Here is a 19,153-nt window from a genome sequence, read left to right as displayed (position 1 = left end):
GGTGTATTTAAAATTGTATATTTTTGCTCCTCTTTCATAATGCTGTGGTTATTCTGACATGTAGAACTTGCTTTTTTATTTTGTGTGTGTTTGTACAATGTCTGCTGGAATTTGAGGGAGGCAATGCAGAATACTCTTATTTCAGTGAACAAATGAAGCTAAGTGAAGATGTGATAGGATGAATCAATCAGCTTTAAAATTTACATATGATAGTTTTGAAAATGTGACTTATGTCTATGGGCAAGCCATTACCTAGTCCCAAAAGGTGGATTTACCCAGCTTTTGGCTGATTTCCCCAGTCACGTGCAACACTGACAAACTGTAAGATTCTCATGTGGATCAGGGCCTTCATCGATTAACAAAATCAGAGCAGAACCCATTCTCCCTAAAAGAAGGTTAGCTCCCGAGAAGAAAAAAAAATGCCCTCACTTACTGGAAAGTGTGTGGCTCATGGGCAGAAGGCAGTGGTCTCTACAGAGAGAGGAGGAATCAGAGAAGATTTTTCTACTATTCTTTTTTTTTTTTTTCCAATATATCTATTGATTTCAGAGAGAAGAAGGGAGAGGAGAGAGAGAGACAGAAACATCAGTGATGAGAGTCATTGATCGGCCGCCTCCTGCACCCCCGACTGGGGGTCGAGCCCGCAAACTGGGCATGTGCCCTGACCAGGAATCAAACTGCGATCTCCTGGATCCTAGCTTGATGCTCAGCCGCTGAGCCACGCCTGGCCAGGCTCAACTATTTTTTCTTATTCTCCACATTTTTTTCATTGGGATAATCATTGCCAGATCTTTCGTTGGAAAAATCAGCAGCAGCCGATATTCACTGGAGTGAAATATTGAAGCAAACAGTTGAAGCTCTGCCTTCTCGGGTTAAACACTCACCACTCTCCCTACCTAACCCCCTAGTGGTGCCCCTGGTATTAAAATAGGGCATCTTATTTCTAAGCCTCTTTTTGGACTCTTTTGTTATCATTGGTGTTTTTTTTCTGTACTTCAGCCAACAACACATTGTCTTAATAACTACAGTTTTATGTTAAACCATCAAAAATGGTAGTGTAAACCCTACCACTACTACTACTTCAGACTGATTTAGGTATTCTGAGTTTTCTGCATTTCCATTTTAAAATTAGCTTGTCAATTTCAAGGAAAACTTCTTGGATTCTGATTAATTTTGCACTGAATCTTTATATCAATTTGAGGGACATTGACATCTTAACAATCCTAGTCCTCCTAGAAATGAAATGGATCAATATGTGTGGTATAGTGACATAATGTAAGCAATAAAAACACACAAAAAACTACTGTGATATACTCAACGTTAATAGATCTAAAAAACTCTATATTGAGCAAAATAAACCAGGAACAAAAGAATATTTTATTATGCCATTTTAACATGTAGGTAAAGATATACCATTTTGTTAAAAGTCATAATAGAAGTTACAAATTGTTGGGAGGCAATGCCTGAAAACTTGCTGGAGAGAACTTCCTGGGTGATAAAAATATCCTATATTTTGTACAGTATAATAGTTATGAAGATATGTGTCACACACACACTTCACAAATATGTGTGTATATATGTATGTACATATCATATTATAAGTAAATTATGTATAAGAATGTGTATATATGTGTAAATAAATATTCTATACATACATATATGTATATACATATAAAACTGCGTCAAAGCACTTAAGATTTGTGCACTCCATGTGATACAAAATTATTTAAAAGGCATAAAAATATCACACAAATAATGTTATTAGTAATTTCAAACAGCAATAATAAAAACAAAATATTTTAATTTCAACTATTAAAAATAAGAATTATCATATTGTTTTCTCTTTATAAGTTTCACACCCATATATAATGCCACAGAGATTTTAACCCTAAAGAGTAAGAAAAAGAAACAAATATTTCACCAAAGGAAATTTGATGCATCAATAGTATAAAGCAACAAAATGTTCTTCAGGTAGATATGGATTTTAAGTGATTTATTATTTAGAATGAAACAAAATTTACTAGCATTATATATTAAACCCGAGCTCATATATAGCAAACTAAGATGCATAAAACAAATATCATACCTGGATAATTAACTTATCAGACCAAAAATTGAGATAGTTTGAACAGTATTAAAAAACTTTATCTAAAATGCATATGTAGTATCTTGATTTCTAATACTAGAGACTAGAAGTTTTTACAAAGCAAACATGACAGACATATTTATAGAAAATAATCACATGTACAACAAAGGAATACTAGTGATTGGCATATAAGAGGCCTTAATAAATGGCAGCTACTGTATTATTTGACAGCTATTGTCCTAAGTAGATTCTCCAAAAGGAACTTGTCTACTTACTTATAAACTTTTATACAAAATTCTTAAAAATTCCAATGCTAAATATAATTTTAGTTTTTCCATTAGTTTATGCTCAAAACAAAAGTAATCATAACACTATCCTGTAGGAAATTCTCAAGCTCCAGTTTATGCCTTTTTCAAGTTTTTGGTACCAGTCTTTTATGGACTAGATTGTGTACTCCTAAAATTCATTTATTGAACCCTAACACCCAATGTGACTATATATTGGAGATTGGGCCTTTAGGGAGATAATTATGATTAAAGGAGGTTATAAGAGTGGGCCTCTAATCCAGTAGAAATGGGGTCCTTACAAAAGAGGAAAAGACACCAGAGATATCTGTGTGCATACACTCAAGAAGGCTATGTGAGGACACTCTGAAAAGACAGCCTTCTACAACCTAGGAAGAGAGATCTTACCAGAAAGCAGCCCTTTGGGAAACTTGATCTCACACTTCTAATCTCCAGAACTGTGAGAAAATAAATTTCTGTTATTTAAACCACCCCAGCCTGTGGTATTTTGCAATGACAGCCCTCCCTCTCTGAGTAATAGGAGCCCAGTGTGAGATTGCCACAAAGTGAGTGCGAAGGAATGTGATGTCCAGTACAAACCATATCTTTGGCCCTATCTCACAATGAAAGGAGAGGCCAGAATCCATGCGCTAGTAAGAAGACAGAGAACAAAGGAACGCTTGCACATGGGAGTGCAGGGGATGGCTTCTACACGAATGACTAAAGTGGAACTTTTCGGATGTTGTTATTTCCATCTTACGGAGCTATAAAAGATAGCAAGGACCAGGAGCAATAGAGAAAGAGAAACAGTTATATAGCTACATTGATTGAATGGCTGCCAGGCCTTTTTACTACTTCCTGAAAACAAACAAACAAAAAAATCTCAAATAACTACAGTAATAATATACTATCCTACTCTGTATTATATTACTATTTATAATAATCTTACTATTTACACTATTGAAATTTAGCAGAATCCTTCATTTTCTTTTCCACAGAATCAAATCTTCTCCCTCTTCCTCCCTTCCCCTTCCACTCTCCTCCACCCTCTTCCCTCTCTCCTCTCCTCTCCTCCTCTCCTCCTATCTTCCTCCTCTTCGATCTTCTTTTCTTCTCTCTCCCTCTCTCTGATAATGGATGGTGCACTCAACCAGTAGTAATTTGATAAAAGGACCATTTATCAATGCGCATGCAAGATATAGTGTAGGGACTTTGCAGTACCTCAGGGTAAGTCATAAAGATATTTAATTTGTCACCCAAGCTTGAAGGAAAGGACAGAGTCATTCTATTAAGGTCACAGACAGAATGTAGAAACCTCTACAGAGGGGTTCAGACAGTCATAGGCACCCTGATAATGATGGTAATAAATACCTTGCTCTTTTCTCACCCTCTCCTCCCCATTAGACCAAAGCAAAGCAGAGGGCAAAGGAACCTCTTGATAGAATCCTTTGGTGTCATCCTGGACTAGAAAGCAGGGTGGAAAATGATAGAAAGTTGATTTAGAGAAGCAAACATAATATACCAAAATGTATTCCTGGAAACCTATCTTGAAGTATACTCACAAAAATGTCATTAGATATATTTGAAGACCTAGTGGATTTTTCTTAAACTTCATATGTTTTAGTACGGTCAAAATGTGCTATACAAGCATCTTACATTTACAAAGAGAGAATGATAAGAGCATTTTGGTTTTGAAAATTGTTTACACAACCGTAGAAAGTTGGCATTCTCATTATCAGTCGTTATTCCCACAATATAAATTAATTCAATGGACTAATTTATGATTTTTTAAAAGTATGAAATATTTATGTAAAATATCATCTCTAAATAATCAAATTATAAATGAGCACAACCTATTAATAATTTGACACTGTGTATATGTGTGTGTCTTTACATTTTTGTTAGTACAAATATGACTATAATTATTATATACTTATGTTATTGGGGCAATTCTTATCCTGTTTTGATATCACCAAATGAATCATACATTTACATTTTGGTAATATTTCAGATTTCATTATTCATATTTTTCATATTGATGACGGTACCCATAACAAATTAGGCCAACGTCGATGGCACTTCTGTGGAAGCCTCTATTCCATTTTGTCATGTGACTATTTTTAATAATTACATTATTCTCCCAGCAAATGAATTATGTCCTAAAATATTAGTGTGCACATGTTTTTTGTGTTTTTTTTTCAGCACCCCAAAGCCATAAGTCTGGAATCACTTTCAGTTGTTGTATCTCAATTACTGAGCCTTAATATGGGAATAGCTTATGATGACATTGACAAATGCCAGTGCTCAGGAGCTGTCTGTATAATGAACCCAGAAGCAATGTAAGATGCTTTACTTTTATGTTTTACACATATAGTTTATATGAAAATAAGTTTGGTGTATTTAAAGTCTAAGCTGTTAAAATAATTAAAACTGGTCAAATATAAGCTGTGACCAATGATCTCCTGATCAAAATATATAATCCAAGTCCCAAATATCTATCTCAATATTTCCTAATCTAATGTCACACTTGCTTTGTCATATGTGATCTAACAATACATTTATCACTATTTTTACTTACATGATTTTATAATTTAAGGCCTGAGAAGGTAAGCCAAATACTGGCTTGTGATCACTGTACAAGAATGATTGATTACTATGGTCTTATCTGCATAAATCTCCTTCATTCTGCCCTGGGTCTGCCTGAGGTCTTGGCATCTATTAATTTCCTAGATGCTGTTATTCAGCTTTTTCTTTGTTATTACAAGAGGCATTTTTCACTACCCTTATCATGCCGTAAAACCTAGTGAATTTGCCCTAGCCTGTTTTGCTCAGTGGTTAGAGTGTCAGCTCACCGCCTAAAGGGTCTCAAGTTCAATTACAGTCAAGGACATATGCCTCGGTTGCAGATTTGATCCCTGGCCCTGGTCGGGGCACGTGCAGGAGGCAACCAATCAATGTGTCTCTCTCACATTGATGTTTCTTTCTCTCTCTTTCTTCCACTCTCTCAGAAAAGCAATGGGGAAAAAATACAAACAAAAAACATATCCTCAGGTGAGGGTTAAAAACAACAAAAAAAAAAACCAAAAAAAAACCACTATGAATTTGCTGTTACCATCATTATCCTTAGTGTGTAATATGAAATTTTATAAAATTAGGACCAAACAGTCAGGGATTAGGGAACCCATTATCCAGTCAGTTGCTGGGGCCAGCCTCTTATCTTTCTGAGGGACACTTTTGGAGACATTTTCTGCTTTTCAGATGTCTTAGAAAATCAAGCCTAATTATTTACATCAGCAAACTTGATAGCTTCCCTCACTCCTGCTTCCACAATCATTTCTTCAAACTACTTGCATTCAAAGTTTTATTTCAGGCTCTGATTTGGGAAGAACCCATATAAAAATAGTTATCCCAGAAGTGAAATGATTGTTGCACTGGGTTGGTAAGTGATCTGATTGCAATAAGGACACCTTTGGCAGGAGATGATGTACAGACAGGGCACTGCAGCAGGTGCTGGGTTTGATGCAAGATGCTTTGTTCTTTGGTACTTATGACCATTAAGATACAGTAAAACTAAAGATATTCCTGGCAGATTAGGCTTCATGTGGAATCTCTGACAAGTATCAAAGGTTTGTAGTGCAGACTCCTAGAGTACTGTTTCAGCTCCTGCTGGGCTACTGGACCCTTGTAGAGTTGAGCATGCATCTGGGAAACACTAAGTTACTGTGTTACTGAAGTTGAATATTTTCATCATAATTTGTGTATTTTCAGATCCACAGAATTATAAGATCAAACAGGCATATTAATCTACCTGATGACCAAAATGGTCTATTTGGGAATAAGCTAAAAATGATCCAGGTAGTGCAAGTAAATAACACAGACAGGAATCTCAAATCCCCATGGCACTTACATCTATTATACCGATATTTCTCAGTCACTTCTCACCAATGGCCAAATGCGGGTTCCCTAAATCTGGCTTCAAGAGAAAGAAAAACCTGCCTTGTTTAAAGAAAAGGTCTTCTTAATATATTAGTTGGAATAAAAAATTAAATATGTAGCATTTCACACTGTAATTTCACAGTGATTTCTGCATAATGGCTTCCATTTCTAAAATAATGTCATAACTCATGATGGAAGTTTTAACTACAAAATTAAATTAGCCAAGTTTATAGTCACTAAGAGAATAAAGGGTCACATAAAAGCATGGCTGTCAACGTTATTTCCTAGAACTTTAAATATATAGCTTCATTTTAAATTAGTTATCTAACATTTATATCGGCCTACTCCTAATTTTACAAAAAGCTAAAAAATGTAGGCATTTATACAAGGAAGTTATGTATTGAACTGAAAATCAGAGGTTCTATTATCAAGATAAAATGACATGTAAGCAAAGATCAGACTCACGAATGTCAGAGGCATGGAGGAGGGCAGGTGGGTGGAGGGGGAGAGAGTAACCAAAGAACTTATATGCATATACGCACAACCCAAGGACACAAAAAATGGGGAGAGGGACTGGAGAGGGAGAAGGGATGGGGTGGAATGGGTCATTGGGGATAAAAAGGGACATCTGTAATATTTTAAACGAAAATAAAAATAAATAAAAAGAAAAAAAGAAAAAAAATGAGAGAATGGGAAATGGGAATATCCAGAAAATCTGTGCAAATATTCAAACTGCAAATAAATTCTCCAATTGGATATAATTATGATTGATATTTTCTTCTTAATGAAAACATTAATAATTCATTACCAGAAAATGTATCCCCTATGGACCAGTTCATACATAACAAACATACCTTGCATTGCCTGGTTCTCAGTAATATTTAAGTTGTATTGTTTTCTCTCCTTTTGGTTTTTCATATTTAGAAGTTATCTGAATTGTTGGCAATGTAATAATAAATCAATTAATTATGGTTAATATAACTGAAGGGTATGTTCAACCAGGATGTGACAACAACAGCAAAAAATATCAAAACTGGTAGTTTGTTCAAATCTCCCTAATTTATAGCCCTCATAGGAATAACATTTTCCTGTAATAATCTGAATGACTAGGGTTTGAGTCTATGGCTTTAAAAAAAAAAATCAATACCTTCATATTAGCTGTATCTGTCATCAAATTACAGACCTTCATGATTACAGTTTTTTAAAAAATATTTTGTACTGATTTTAGAGAGAGAGGAAGGGAAAGGGAGAGAGAGAGAGAGACAGAAATATCGATGAGAGAGAGACATCTATTGGCTGTCTCCTGCACACCCCTTATTGGGGATCATGGAGCCCACAACCTGCTCATGTGCCCTGACCGGGAATGGAACTGGTTATCTCTTGGTTCATGGGTCAACCAGTGGCACTGGCTAGGCATAACCTTTTTCCTTGTTAATACTATTCAGAATAATAAAAATTATAGTGAAACAGCAACCAAAAAATCTACTATTTAACAGTTTTAACCATGCATGCATTTCATTTTCTTTTAAATCATTGTTGAGTTCTTAGCTTTCTGCTAGTGAACAAAATCATCGAAAATGCCTTTTCCCTAGAGCTAAAAAACTAGTAGGAAAAGATAGTCAATAAATAATTCAATAATTAACATTCCAGTTTTTGATAAATATTTTTAAGAAAAATCAATGTCACTAAGGGAATAAAGAGCAGTAAGGGGGTAGTGTGCTAGATGTGTGCTTAAAAAAGTTATCTCTGTGTAAACACTAAGTAAATAATTGGGTATTGGACTCTGGAGTTTAGGTGATAAGTTTGAATTAGGAAAACAAATATCTGAGTTGTTAGGTATTGGCGTTATTTAAAATCTAGAACTCAAAAAGATTACCTATGAGTAAGTATGAAGAAGTGGAAAACCTCTATCTCCTTTGTCAATACAAGGATATTACAATATTTAGAAGTCATGAAAGGAACAGGAACAAAAATGAAACAGATGAACTTAGAAGCTGCAAAAGAAAACAGTGTCACAGATAACTGTAATAGAAGATCCAACAACATTTTGTTATTTATTTCTACTAAAAATATTTAATTTTTTTCAGTTGACACTAACAAAATTGAGCATTTTGTCTGCTATCGAATGTTGTTAAGTAGCCTTATTCCCAGATTAGGCAGTTTATGGATTCAATGCTTACATAAAAATTTGAAGTTTAATGTATTTTTTAGTCATTCCAGTGGTGTGAAGTTCTTTAGTAACTGCAGCATGGAAGATTTTGCACGTTTTATTTCAAAGCCAAAATCCCATTGTCTTCAAAATCATCCACCTTTAGATCCATCATACAAAGCTGCAGTTTGTGGTAATAAAATAGTGGAAGAAGGAGAAGCATGTGACTGTGGGACTCCGGAGGTCAGTACTACTTTGAAACAATGCATACTAGAATTGCATCAAAAATCATTTTTATAGTGTTACACTGTTATTTTTAATAATTTATTAAACTTAGTTTTCTACAAAAACCTTAAGAAAGCATATAGGGATTTTAATAAAATAATGAGTGCACTTATATATTGATGTACAGATTTAGTGGTTTGTAGATTATCTGTATAAGTGATTTTCTAGGTCATTAATACTATAGTTGAGTTGACCTAGGTTTAAACTGCCCCTCTTGTGTATTTTCCTCGTATTTATTCTTAACCTAAAATCCTCTTTCATTCAGAAAGATATAAAGGCTTTACAATTGAGTAAGAAAACATAGGAGGCACATTTCTAGTTTTGGGTATTTTAATCTGGGAAAATCTTTAAGTCAAAAAGGTCATACATAATCCATAAAAGCTGGTTTTCTTACCCACAGAAACATTACAAAAAGCTGCTTATAACTTATTGAAATTTTTGGCCCAATCAACCCTTTTTAAAATCCTTGGGAATTTTAAAAATTTGTGTGTGTATGTGTGTGTGTGCATGTGTATGTGCATGTGTGAATATATCATCTCACCAACTTTCTCCTTTCTTATATGTTGCTTTTATTAAGCCTAATAATATAACTTAAAAGAAATAGAATCACTTGGCATAGATGAATGACAGCATAAACACAAGTCATCAAGAAATATGGATGAGTGATGTAAAAGTGATGATTTCAGTCATGTTAAGAAACATTTTCTAGTTCTTCATCTTTAGAGAATTAAAAGTAAAATAAACTTTGAATATCTCATAAAAGTTACTGACTTATTAAAATACAGTAGATTGATAAAGGATGAGTAAGAACTAGTCACTCTAATGAAATTGTTAAATTGTAACTTTCATTTCATGTCTTGTATTTAACTATCTCTGTCTACAAGAGCCAGAGAGCTCCTGGAGGCTGGCTTTGATGGCCTCCAAGATTTCAGAAAATTCTACTACCAATATAGTCAAACCCCCTCTAGGGATATAAAAAACTCACAGTATTAGTTACACACATTGTAGGTAACTGATAAATATCTATTAAATGCATGAATAAATAAGTGATTTAAATTTTTTGTTGACCAACATGTATGCTAAGCATCTGTCTATAGTATATATAATATATATTATATGAGGTTGACATCATTAAAACATGTATCCATTGTAAATAAAAGTTGGAAGATATTTAAAAGCATTTGGTTTGCCTTTCAGGAGTGTGCTGAAATGCCAAGTTCATGCTGTGACCCTGCCTCATGTACAATAAAACCTGGTAACAATTGTGACGTGGGACTATGCTGTGAGAATTGTAAGGTAAGAGTCTTTTTAAATTTCTATATTACTTATATAAGTAAAGTTTTCATTCTTTATGACATCTATATGTTTATATTCTGCTTCATTCAATATCATGTACCTTACACCATCAGTTTGTATCAAAAGGAGAGGAATGCAGGGCTGCCTATGATGAATGTGACCTAGCTGAATATTGCAATGGATCATCTGACTCATGTCCAGAGGACCTGTATGTTCACAATGGTATGCCATGTGACGAAAATCAATTTCTCTGCTTGAATGGACATTGTATAAGTGAGAAAAAACAATGTATGGATACATTTGGTCAAGGTATTTATTATAATTTGATTTACTGTATATGCATTTTTCTGGAAACTGAAAAAAAATAGATGTTGATACATAATTGTGATTTTTTAAAATAATGTAATTCTTATTAAATTTATTATGGTGAAACTGGTCAATATCGTACAGGTTTCAGGTGTGGGTTTCTATGTTACAAGATCTGTATATTGCACTGTGTGCCCTACCACCCAAAGTCAAATCTTCTCCCTTCACCATATATTAGGACCCCCTTCACTCCCCACCCCTTTCTCTCTGGCAACCACCACACTGCTGTTTGTGTCCATGAGTTTCAATTTTATATCCCACATATGAGTGAAATTATGTGGTTCTTAGCTTTTTCTGACTGACTTATTTCACCTAGCTTAATATTCTCAAGGTCCATCCATGTTGTTATGAATGGCAGTCTCTCATCCTTCCTTATGGCTGAGTAGTATTCCACTGTGTGCATGTCCCACACCTTCTTTATCCAGTCCTCTATCACAGGACATTTTGGTTGTTTCCATGTCTGGCCACCATGAATAATGCTGCAATAAACATAGAGTGCATATATCTTTGCAATACATGTTTTTGAGTTTTTTGGGTATATACCCAGGACAGGGATTGCTGGGTCCTATGGTAGCTCTATTCTTAATTTTCTGAGGAATCACCAGACTGCCTTCCATAGTGGTTGTACCAGTTTACATTCCTACCAGGTATGAATGAGGGTTCCCTTTTCTCCACAACCTCTTCAACTGTTGTTATTGCCTGTCTTGTTGATCATAGCCACTCTAACAGGTGTGAGGTGATATCTTATTGTAGTTTTGATTTGCATTTTTCCAACTGCTAGTGTGGTTGAACACCTTTTCATATATCTACTGGCTGTTTATATGTCTTTTTGGGAGAGGTGTCTGTTCAAGTTCTCTGCCCACTTTTTGATTGGATTGTTTGGTGTTGAGTTTTAAGTGTTCTTTATAAACTTTGGAAATTAAACCTTTGTCAGAGCTACTGCTTGCAAATATCATCTCCCATTGGTTGGCTGCCTCTTGGTTTTGTTGTCAGTTTCTTTTGCTGTGCAGAAGCCTTTTAGTTTGATCAAGTTCATAAAATGTTCTCTATGACCCAGTCCCATAAGTTTTGTACCTATGTTTTCTTCTATGTAACTTATTGTCTCAGGTCTTCTTTTTAGGTCTTTGATCCATTTTGAATTAATTTTTGTACATGGGAACAAACTGTAATCCAGTTTCGTTCTTTTGCATGTGGCTTTCCTGTTTTTCCAGCTCTCTTTATTGACAAAACTATCTTTACTTCATTGTGTGTTTCTGGTTTCTTTGATGAAAATTATCTGGTCATATACATGTGGTTTCATGTCTGGGCTCTCTATTCTGTTTCACTGATCTGTGTGTGTTTCTCTGCCAATACCATGCTGTTTTGATTTTCATAGATCTGTAGTGTAATTTGAAGTCAGGTAGTGTGATACCTCCAGGTTTGTTCTTTTCTCTCAGGATTGCTTTGGCCATTCAGGGTCTTTTGTGGTTCCATACAAATCTGATGGTTTCTTGTTCTTTAGAAAATGACATTGATATTTTGATGGGGATTGTAATTAAATCTGTATATTGCTTTGGTTAGTATGGCCATTTTAACTATGTTGATTCTTCCAATCCATGAACACAAGATATTTTTCTATTTTGTTGTGTCTTTTTCAATGTCTTTTAATAATGCTTTGTAATTTTTGGTATGTAGGTCTTTCACATTCTTTGTTAAGTTTATTCCTAGATATTTCATCCTTTTGGTTGCAATTGCAAAAGGAATTGTCTTTTTCATTTCTTTTTCTGAAATTTTGTTAGTATACAGGAAGGCAATGGATTTTTGTACATTGATTTTTGTATTCTGCAACTTTACTGTATTTGTTTATTATTTCTAATAATTTCTTGGTGGTATCTTTAGAGTTTTCTATATACAGAATCAAATCATCTGCAAAAACTGACAGTTTTACTTCTTCCTTTCCTATTTGGATGCCTTTATTGCTTTCTCTTGTCTTATTGCTCTGGCTAGAATTTCCAGAACTATATTGAATAAGAGTGGTGATATTGGACATCTTTGTCTTGTTCCTGATCTTAGAAGAAAAACTTTCAGTTTTTCTACATTGAGTGTGATATTAGCTGAGTCTTTATCATATATATCCTTTATTATGGTGAGGTACTTTCTATTCCTATTTTATTGAGTGTTTTAATCATAAATGGAAATTGTATCTTATCAAGTGATTTTTCTGCATCTATTGATAAGATCATATGACTTTTATCTTTCCTTTTGTTAATGCGGTGTATTGCATTGATTGATTTGTGTATTTGAACCATTCTTGTGCCCCTGGAATGAACTCCACTTGATCATGATGTATTATTTTTTTGATATATTGTTGTATTTTATTTGCAAGTATTTTGTTTAGGATTTTTGCATCTGTATTCATCAAAGATATCGGTCTGTAGTTTTCTTTTTTTTGTTACCATTGCCAGATTTGTGTATCAGGGTTATATTGGCCTCATAAAATGTATTAGTAAGTATTGCCTCTTCTTCAGTTTTTTGGAAGAGTTTGAGAAGGACAGGTTTTAAATCTTGTTTGAATGTTTGGTAGAATTCACTGGTGAAGCCATCTGGTCCTGGATGTTTATTTTCTGGGAGATTTTTAATGATTGTTTCAATTTCCTCCCTATTGATTGGTCTATTTAGATTTTCCAATTATTTGTGATTTAATCTATGAAGGTTATATATTTCTAGAAACTTATCCATTTCTTCTGGGTTATTGGATTTGGTGGCATGTAGTCTTTCATAATATTCTAGTATGATCCTTTGTATATCTGTGATGTCTGTGGTGACTTCTCCTCTCTCATTTCTAATTTTATTTATATGTGTCTTTTCCCTTTTTTTCTTATTGAGTTCAGCCATTGGTTTGTCAATTTTATTAATCTTTTCAAAGAACCAGCCCTTTGTTTTATTAATTTTCTTGCATAGTCTTTTTGTTCTCTATTTCATTCAATTCTTCTCTAATTTTTATGATTTTCTTCTGCTGACTTTGGGTTGCTTTTCTTCTTCTTTTTCTAGTTCTTTAAGATGTGATGTTAGGTTTTTTACTTGAGATTTCTCTTGTTTCTTGCGATAGGCCTGTAGTGATATAAACTTCACTCTTATTGCTGCTTTCTCTGCATCCCAGAAGTTTTTTGATATGTTGTATTGTCATTCTCATTTGTCTCTATATATCTTTTGATTACATCTCTTATTTCTTCTATGACCAGTCATTTTTTAGCAGTATGTTGTTTAATCTCCATGTATTTGTGGGATTTTTTACTTCCTTTTTGCAGTTGATTTCTAATTTCAAGGCATTGTGGTCAGAGAATATGCTTGGTATAATTTCAATCTTCTTGAATTTGTTGATGCTACTTTTGTGACCCAACATATGATCTATCCTTGAGAATGTTCCATGTGCTCTAGAGAAGAATGTATAATCTGATGTTCTGGGATGAAGGGCTCTGTAAATGTCGGTTATGTACATTTGGTGTAGTGTGTCATTTAAGGCTGATAACTCTTTATTGATTTTCTGTTTGGTTGATATATCTAGAGCTTTCAATGGAGTATTAAGTTCCCCATCTATGATTGTGTTTTGATCTGTTTCTCCCTTTACTTCTGTGAGGGTTTGCTTTATATATTTTGGCTCTTCCTGGTTGGGTGCATATATTAAGAAGTATTAAATTTTCTTGATGTAGTGTCCCCTTTATCATTATAAAGTGTCCATTGTCACCTTTGTTATCTTGAAATCACACCTGCTTTTCTGTGGATGTTAAAACTAATGTAATTTTATTATAAATATTTTGAAGAATTACAGAAAGGGAAGAGAAGTGCTGAAAGGAAAAAAGTTATAAAAGCTGTCTGAGAATACAAATCTGAATTATTCCCACAAAATAATAAAGGGAAGGATTAAAAGTCTATGGGATCTGCATTCAATAAGGAAGAAGGCAGACTGAACACAAGTTACACTTCCCTCATTCACTCCATATCCACAGTTTCCTTAGTAAGTATAGAATAAATACACATGTCTATGAGCATTAAAAGGGTCAAAAATATAAGTTGGCATATTAATACAATTGAAACTATACACGCAGACATGCAGAGACAGGTGCATACATTCACACTAGAAAACTACAAGGATGACTCATGAAACTCCCAAAGAGAACTGAAAAGTTTCTGAAAATCCAGGAACTATGAAATCATGTAATATGAGGTTGAAAAGAAAAAAGAAAACTATTGTACAAAATACACATGGAATCATTTGCTGAAGAATATGGCAATGAGCAACATAATTTCACCTTTATATCACAGAAATTAATGGCAATTGACAGAGAAAATATTTAGGACATTTATAGAAGCAGCCAGGTGGGTCAACTTTCTCTCAACTGGAACAAGTAGTAATGCTTACTCTAATTTATGTGTAAAAAAAAAAGTTGCAAAGTGATTATCAACTCCCTAAATGAACATACAATAAGAATGACTATTAGTTTGAAGAGAGGCAACACAAAGACACAAGAAAAGAAACATATAGAATGGAAAAGTACCCTCACAAGGCAGCCAGTGATTTGAAACCAGGTGAGGAAATTTTGAAGAAATATACATATGCAATATATATATATAAGTATATATATGTATGTATGTATGTATGTATACACACACACATACATATATACACACATATATATATACACACCCACATATACATATATATACACACTCCCATATATATATTGGGAGAGAAGATCATGAATTAAAAGGTATTCTGGCTTAAAAATAAATTAAAACATTGGTTAAATCACTAAAAGGTAGAACTTTTGTTTAAGCTGGCAGATATAATTGAGAAATTTATTTCATTTCTAAAAAGATACTAAAAAGGGAGAGTATATTAAAGAATTTGAACTTATATAATTTACTTTCCAAATTTATCTCTGTAGAAATGTTTGTGAATGACATCCAAACTAAGGGAGACTAAACCAGGAGAAAGAACAATTAAACAAGAAGAAATAATAATCACAGAAATTAGTAAAACTCATTGTTGACTGACATACATCTTTTAAAATTTAAAAGATAGCCCAGCCGGGCATGGCTCAGTGGTTGAGCATCGACCTAGGATCCAGGCAATCGGGGTTCAATTCCCGGTCAGGGCACATGCCTGGGTTGCGGGCTCGATCCCCAGTTGGGGGCAAGCAGGAGGCAGCTGATCAATGACTCTCTCATCATTGATGTTCTTATCTCTCTATCCCTCTCCTTTCCTCTCTCTAAAAGAAATCAATAAAGATATATTTTAAAAAATAAAATAAATAAAATAAAATATAAAAGATAAAAATATATAATATAAATTTTAAAAGATAAAGAATAATATAAAATAAAGCTATTAATGTGTCAAAAATATGTTAACTTCTAGAATAAAAATAGAAAATTTCACGAGGAAAAAATAAAATAAACTGAAACAAAACTTGATCATTTCAATAAAATGCAGCACAGAGAGGAATTAAAAATTAACATATAAGTAAAGTATTAACTTTATAATCTAACTACAAGAATAATAATAATATGAATCTAAAAGTCAATAAAGGAGAAGAAAACAAAATCATTACAAACATTTAACTCTCAGGCAAGAGTAAAAAAAGAGCATAGAAGAAAAATACTATGATAGGGTTTTTTACTTATAAATATTTAGCAAATGCATTAAATATAAAACCTATATTAAATATTAAATTTAGAAAAAAGATGTAGTGAGTAGTGACATGTGCAACTATGAGAAAATTACTAGAAAAATCAAGATACACTGCATTGATATTTTAAAAGCATTAGAGTACAATAAACCCAAAGACATTCTAATGCTTTAAATTTTCACAGTAGAGAAACTTTGCATCTCTTAGGGGACAACTGTCAGCCATTTGTGTTCCTAGAAACATTTGCAGATTCTAAAAGTTGAAGACCAGGTTTGGCTTAAGCAGAGATCTTTCACAAATCAGCTGGAATTGAAGGGGAACTGTCAAAACCATAGACTTTGAGTGAAGCATTCTGGGGGTCTGAAGCTGTTCAGGAACTTGGTCGCTTAAAATATTAAAAAGGTGCTCCACCGGTGTGGCTCAGTCCCATGCCCCAGGAGGTCCTGGGGTCAGAGCACAGGACAGAGCATATATTTAAAAGGCATTATGATTTTCTCTGAAGTCACAAGATAATCAAAGACCAAATATTTATCCTTGGTGGGTTTTCAGTGAAGAGAAGATAAAATACTTGTAAGGCTCTCTATCAGTAGTTTGCACCTAAGATAATGAGGTAAATCGAGATAAAATTGCACTTCAGCCCTGATATAATTGCATGATTGGATTTGGGTGATCCCTGCCCCATAGATTCTGCCTAACTCCAAAAAGGGAGTCATTAAAAGGGTAAGAGAGAGAATGGAAAGAAGCAATATTTAAAGAGCTTAGAGCAAATTCAAGATGTTCTAAAAATCTTAAGAAGGATGTCTTTAAAGAAAAAGCACATAAAGACATTGTAGCAAAACTGCCAGAAAATAAGAGAGAACAATACCATAGGGGGAGAGGCGGGGGGGCAGTGGAGACACAATATCTTTAAAGGAGCAAGAATGAGTTAAACTTTTCATTTCTCAACAATTACAAAAGCCAAAAGACAAAGCAGACACCTCTTAAGGCTAAAAGAAGATAAGTGCCCATGTAGAAGTCTACAGTGAGCAAAAATACCTTTGAAGTCTTTTCTACAAATGAGCTTGAACAATGAATGGTATATTCACATGCAAAAGAATGAATCTGAACCCATACCTTATACCAAACATAAGAATTAACTTAAAATTTATCATAGACCTAAATTTAAGAGCAAAACTGTTATAGCAGAGTGTAAGAAGCTAGGAAAATTCCAGAACAAGCAGAATAGGGAAACTGAGGCCGATAGTTAAACAGCAATTTGCAGCCTCCCAGTAAATCCTATCCTCCCTAAACCAAGGACATTTGAAAGTAAATGGTTTGTACTTCTCCTCCCCAACCCAAGGGTAAATAGTTTAATTCACACTATCCAAGGAAACAGATAATAGAAATCCAATTAGTACCATTTGCCAACCATACCAAAGGACAAATTAAGAGAATAAATTTCACTTTGGTATAGCAGCATAAGGCTGATGAATATTCTATTGATCTGCCCATAAGACCTCTCCTAAATGCCCAGCCTTTAAAATCCCTGAAAATTACAGTTCCATTGGCTCTCCCTCTAAGGGAGCATGCCTCTGCCATTCCCTTCCCCCTCTCCTTCCCCCACAGGCAAGTGTCCCCAACCTTTAAGGGGACTTGCAACCAGGGGAGCAATGGGCAGCAGCAGGTCATCCTGTGCTAATCCCCTAAACCTGTCTCCAGGCTCCCTTTTCCCCCTTTTCTCTGACTTCTCAGTGGCCAAAGCAGCCCAGCCGAGACTCTCCTGTTGTTTCTTCTATGTCCTTCCTTGTTTCATTGTCCTAAGTATATATTTTGCTGTGGTCAATAATTTCTTGCTTTCTTTTCTACATTTTGTCTTTAAAAAAAAAAAAAATTATCTTTATTGTTGAAAATATTACAGATGTCTCCTTTTTTCCCCATTGATCCCTTCTACCCCGCACCCACTCCCTGCCCCATCCCTTCACCACACTATTGTCTGTGTCCATGGGTTATGCATATATGCATATAAGTTCTTTGGTTAATCTCTCCCCACCCATCCACCTTCCCTCTGAAGTTCATCAGTCTGTTCTATGCTTCTATGTCACTGAATCTATTTTCTACATCAGTTTATTATGTTCTTTAGATTCCACATGTAAGTGAGATCATGTACTATTTGTCTTTCTCTGCCTGGCTTATTTCACTTAGTATAATATTCTCCAGGCCCATCCACACTATCCCAAAGGGGATGCAATCTTTCTTCTTTACAGCTGCGTAGTGTTCCAAGTTCTGAATGTCCCACAGCTTTTTTATCTACTCATCTACTGATGGCCATTGAGGCTGTTTCCAGATCTTACCTATTGTAAATTGTGCTGCTATACACATAGGGGTGCATATATTCTTTCTGATGAGTGTTTCAGGATTCTTATATTCCTAGAAGTGGGATCACTGGGTCAAAAGGCAGTTTCATTTTTAATTTTTTGAGGAACCTCCATACTGTTTTCCATAGTGGCTGCACCAGTCTGCATTTCCACGAGGAGTGTACCAGGGATCCCCTTTCTCCACATCCTCAACACCATGTGTCATTTGTTGATTTGTTAATGGTAGCCAATCTGACAGGAATGAAGTGATACCTCAGTGTGGTTTTAATTTGCATTTATCTGGTGATTAGTGACATTGAGCGTTTTTTCATATGTCTCTTGGTAATCTGTATGTCCTCTTGGAGAAGTATCTATTTAGGTCCTTTACTCATTTTTTAATTGGATTGTTTGTCTTCCTTTTGGTAAGTTCTGTAAGTTCCTTATATATTTTTGATATTAACCCTTTATCAGGTGTGTCATTGCTATATATGTTCTCCCATACAGTGGGCTCCCTTTTCGTTTTGTTGATGGTTTCTTTTCCTTTGCAGAAGCTTTTTACTTTAATGCAGTCCCATTAGTTAATTTTCTCCTTTGTTTCCCTTGCCCTAGGAGATGTATCAGCAAACATATTGCTATGAGAGATGCCTGAGATTTTGCTGCCTATGTTTTCCTCTAGGATTTTTATGATTTCACATCTCATATTTAAGTCTTTCATCCATTTTGAGTTTACTTTTGTGTATGGTGTAAGTTGG

At 34.4% G+C, this 19,153-nt stretch overlaps 1 protein-coding gene across 1 annotated transcript in view; it reads left to right on the top strand.

Moving 5' to 3' along the window:
- LOC308552396 (disintegrin and metalloproteinase domain-containing protein 2-like) overlaps positions 1-19,153 on the top strand; it is a gene marked incomplete at both ends in the record, with an annotated part of 89,263 nt that overhangs the window by 30,881 nt on the left and 39,229 nt on the right. Inside the window, 3 exon segments of the mRNA XM_081127714.1 lie at positions 4,573-4,709; positions 8,518-8,698; positions 10,150-10,345. Coding sequence (XP_080983840.1) covers positions 4,573-4,709; positions 8,518-8,698; positions 10,150-10,345 — 514 coding nt within the window.

The sequence above is a fragment of the Miniopterus schreibersii genome, assembly GCF_964146895.1.
Source record: "Miniopterus schreibersii genome assembly, chromosome: 2".
Lineage (NCBI taxonomy): Eukaryota > Metazoa > Chordata > Mammalia > Chiroptera > Miniopteridae > Miniopterus > Miniopterus schreibersii.
Note: the sequence above shows the minus strand (reverse complement) of the source record. Positions and strands in the feature narration are given on the sequence as shown.